Source organism: Vitis vinifera, chromosome 11 (assembly GCF_030704535.1).
Source record: "Vitis vinifera cultivar Pinot Noir 40024 chromosome 11, ASM3070453v1".
In the NCBI taxonomy this organism is placed as follows: Eukaryota; Viridiplantae; Streptophyta; class Magnoliopsida; order Vitales; family Vitaceae; genus Vitis; species Vitis vinifera.
In genome coordinates, this window is record NC_081815.1 from 8423360 (window position 1) to 8426739 (window position 3380).

A 3380-nucleotide genomic window follows, 5' to 3' on the forward strand; every position below is an offset into this window, starting at 1 on the left:
AAATCTTTGGATGAGTTGAAGAAATGCCCCTCTCGATAGGTCCGAAAGGTAGATGTCAGATTGATCGATATTAGCCACCCAGGCATTTACTACTCCTTATGGGGTGCGCAAATCAAGAACTACTTGTGCATATGTACGAGGAACAGATCCTTATATTATGCAGGACTTCTCCCATTAGCAGAAGACATCCTTTTGAGTCCACCATGCACCGCTGACACAAGTTAGATCAGCTAATGACGAGCTTGGTGAAAGTCCCAAGGTCTGACCTACCGACTAACTAATTCCTAAGAGAAAGGTTCCTACTAATCAAAATCTGAAAGGGAGAAACCATAAAAGTAGGCTTCTGGGATTCAAGAAGGGGCATCTTGGACTTCAAGAAAAGAATCAAGAGAAAAAAGGTAGAAAGGGTCACGACGAGAATTCTTATTAATTTTCTCATAATCGTTTTCCCACTTAAGGACACTTGGTTAGATCATAGTGGTCACCATTTGACACCGTGGCATCCACTTTAAGTCCAGAAAGATTGAGCACCAACACTGGTGTATCCATTTTTTTGGTATTTTACCTCCAAGCTACTGACTGTTTTGGAGATTATTGCTTAATTGATTTATCAATTTTGTTAAGCATGATGCACTGGAATTAAAAAAAAAAAAAAACGAAGTACTATAATTCATTACATAATAGTACATCCATGACTAATTGCCATTAATCATAACGATCACTGAGCTCTTGTTTGTGTTCATCTTCATAAAATCATCTCAAACCATCAAAAGAAACCAACAAGCAGCACATATCCTATCATAATATGCCCAATTGTTGACAAGAGTGGTCTAACTAGGAAGGGGTATGTTGCGGCTGAGCGAGTATGGTGTTGACGAAGGAGATCTGCACCTCCATAAGCCCCCTTTCCTTTATGAATTGTTTCTTGCAACACTTCCTTATTGAACACTTCTTCATTCCCTTCTCTCCCTGATTCCACCACCATTCCATTTACATCTGCATCCATGGCACATAAAAAATCATTCAATTAACAAGATGTGTTGAACTGTTGATTAATAACTTTTATCAAATGTGTAAACAATCTATTTGAGAGATTCAGAAAACTCCTACTTTTGAGCTGCTTTGCATCCATCTGAAGGCCGCATCCTCGGGCTTCTGCAGTGAAAGTGCTTTCACGTACCGAGTATGAATCAGCTTTGTAAGTTATGATCATGAAGAAGAAGAGACAGCCAAGTAATTGTCCTTTCATGTTCTTCTTCTGTTACCTTGCTTCTGGCACTTCTTTTTCTTCTCTGAAGACAGTGGGGAAGGTTTCCTATTCTGCAAGCTCAGTACTTCAGTAGTATTGAACTGGTTAAGGTCATTTATAGAGTTCATTTTCTTGGGAAAGATGATCAGGTATATCTTGGTGAATATTATTAAAAAGGAAAAAACTGCAAAAAGCTAATGTGAAGCTTTTGACAAACAAGAAAAGTGATAAAGAAAACAAATGGAATCAGTACAAATAAAGAACTTAAAAGCCAAATACAAATCCTGCGCAAAATCTAGTGGTTTACTCAAAGATGGCCAGATCAAAAGCTACAAGCATCTTTCCCAAATCAGAATGATCGGTTGGCATCCAATGGGCAATCTGCAACTGATGATTCACATGAGGATGGGTAGTTGATCAGCCGGAAGATCAGCCCATACTTTGAAAACACAATATCAATCTAAAGTGAAAGTCATATTATCAATTTTAACAGCTCATTTTTCCATGAGAATTGGAGATTTTAAAGTATCCAAAATTGGGGTATGGATTGAGAAGTACTGGAAAGACGTGAGCATCTGCAAAAGCTAGCAATGAGTTGTCAAGAACAATATAGATATACTTGAAAAATTCCACAGTATCATTGGATGGGCTGTCATCATAGATTTCCTTTGAAGGCCATTATCTAGGCAAATGACAATATCTAAAGAGAATATTGTATAAGGTAAGATAGTACGTATGACCAGAAAGGGATGGAAAGGGTTTAAATAATGATCGGTCACAGGCGCACCAGAGAAGAAAAGATTGATGCTGCAATGAACCAAAGAAATCCTAAGAAAGTAGACTATGGAGGCTTCGCTTGAGAATAAAGCAATTCCAATTTCACACTCTACTTTTGGATTGATAATCTTAGCTCAAACACTTCTCTATGCTATTGCTAATTAGGATTTTTTTTTTCTGTTTAAGAATTCTTGAAAAATGTTTTCTAACTTAGAAAGCATGTTTGATAAACTTAATTTTTAATTATTTTTGTATAGTGTTTTGAGTAACAATTAAAAATACGATGAGTACATTTCAAAACTATTTCATTATATATAAATGTGTAATACTTTTATAGAAAAGAAATCCAAAAAATTATTTTTCATATATAAATTCTCAATTAGAGTTTTGTTCACGAAAACAATTAAGAATTGGTTTTAAGAATTGTTTTCAAAAACTATTTTTTTGAAGACTATTTTTAAAAACTTTTGCAAAAGGACCCTAACGAGCTTAATCAAAACAAGATGTCAAAATCATATTAATGAAAAGAAAGATGGTTTGTTGATAAGTTTGTCATCTATCAAGTTGATGACAAATATAAAAATACTGGCTTTTAGAGAGTGGTGTGATTCTGTCTTTACATAAACAAGCTTATCAAGATAAGTGATTTCTTAATAAAAATGGAATACGATGCCAATCTTTTGTCTTAGAAAACTCTCAAAAAGCTTCCACTTCACATTCCCTTCACCAAATTTCTAATTAAAATATCAGATGAATAGTATGATATTGTCATCTGTTTATAACTTAGCATATACTACAAAATTAGGTGAGCCTAGCTCGACATGCATCTTCTTGGTGCAAAACTTTTGAATCAACTAGGAAAACTTAGACTAGTTTTTAAGCCTAGACAACCCATATGTTAAAAAATAAAAAGATAGAAATGGGAGATCAATTTAAATGTTAAGTAGATGAGTAGACGAGATATTGGTTTGATTAATATTTATTTCCACTTATTATACCAAAATCAAATGTGATTTTCAATTGGATTGTATGGAAGTAATATTGCTAATTCGTTATTGGATTTTCTTTGACACATTCTTTTAGGTTATATTTGTTTTATGAAAATATATATAAAAAGAAATGTTAAAGAAAATAATTTTCTTATATTTGCATATACTATGAAAAATACTATAAAAAAAAATCCAATATAATTAAAATTAATTATAAATCTATGTATTTTAAAATTATCTAATATTTATATAAAGAATTGAAATAAATTAAATAAGTTTATGATTTTAAATCTAATTTTTTTTATTTTTTTTCACTTTTTTCTTTCCTTCTACATTTTCTCTCTATTTTCAGTCATTTTTATATT

At 32.6% G+C, this 3380-nt stretch overlaps 1 protein-coding gene across 1 annotated transcript; it reads right to left on the reverse strand.

The window, feature by feature from the left end:
• Positions 1-639: 639 nt before the first annotated feature.
• On the reverse strand, positions 640-1481 carry LOC100255413 (uncharacterized). The gene is made up of 2 exons (XM_002277414.4): positions 1111-1481; positions 640-996 (listed from the first exon to the last, which is right to left on the reverse strand). The coding sequence occupies exons 1-2, from the start codon at positions 1247-1249 to the stop codon at positions 767-769; spliced, it is 369 nt and encodes a 122-aa protein (XP_002277450.1). The 5' UTR covers positions 1250-1481; the 3' UTR covers positions 640-766.
• Between the last annotated feature and the right edge of the window lie 1899 nt (positions 1482-3380).

Excerpts from the sequence above, each read along its gene's own strand:
- LOC100255413 (XM_002277414.4), bottom strand. The coding sequence starts at position 1,249 with ATGAAAGGACAATTACTTGGCTGTCTCTTCTTCTTCATGATCATAACT. Across the intron at positions 997-1,110 it reads GGATGCAAAGCAGCTCAAAA|ATGTAAATGGAATGGTGGTG; the intron begins GTAGGAGTTTTC and ends CCATGGATGCAG.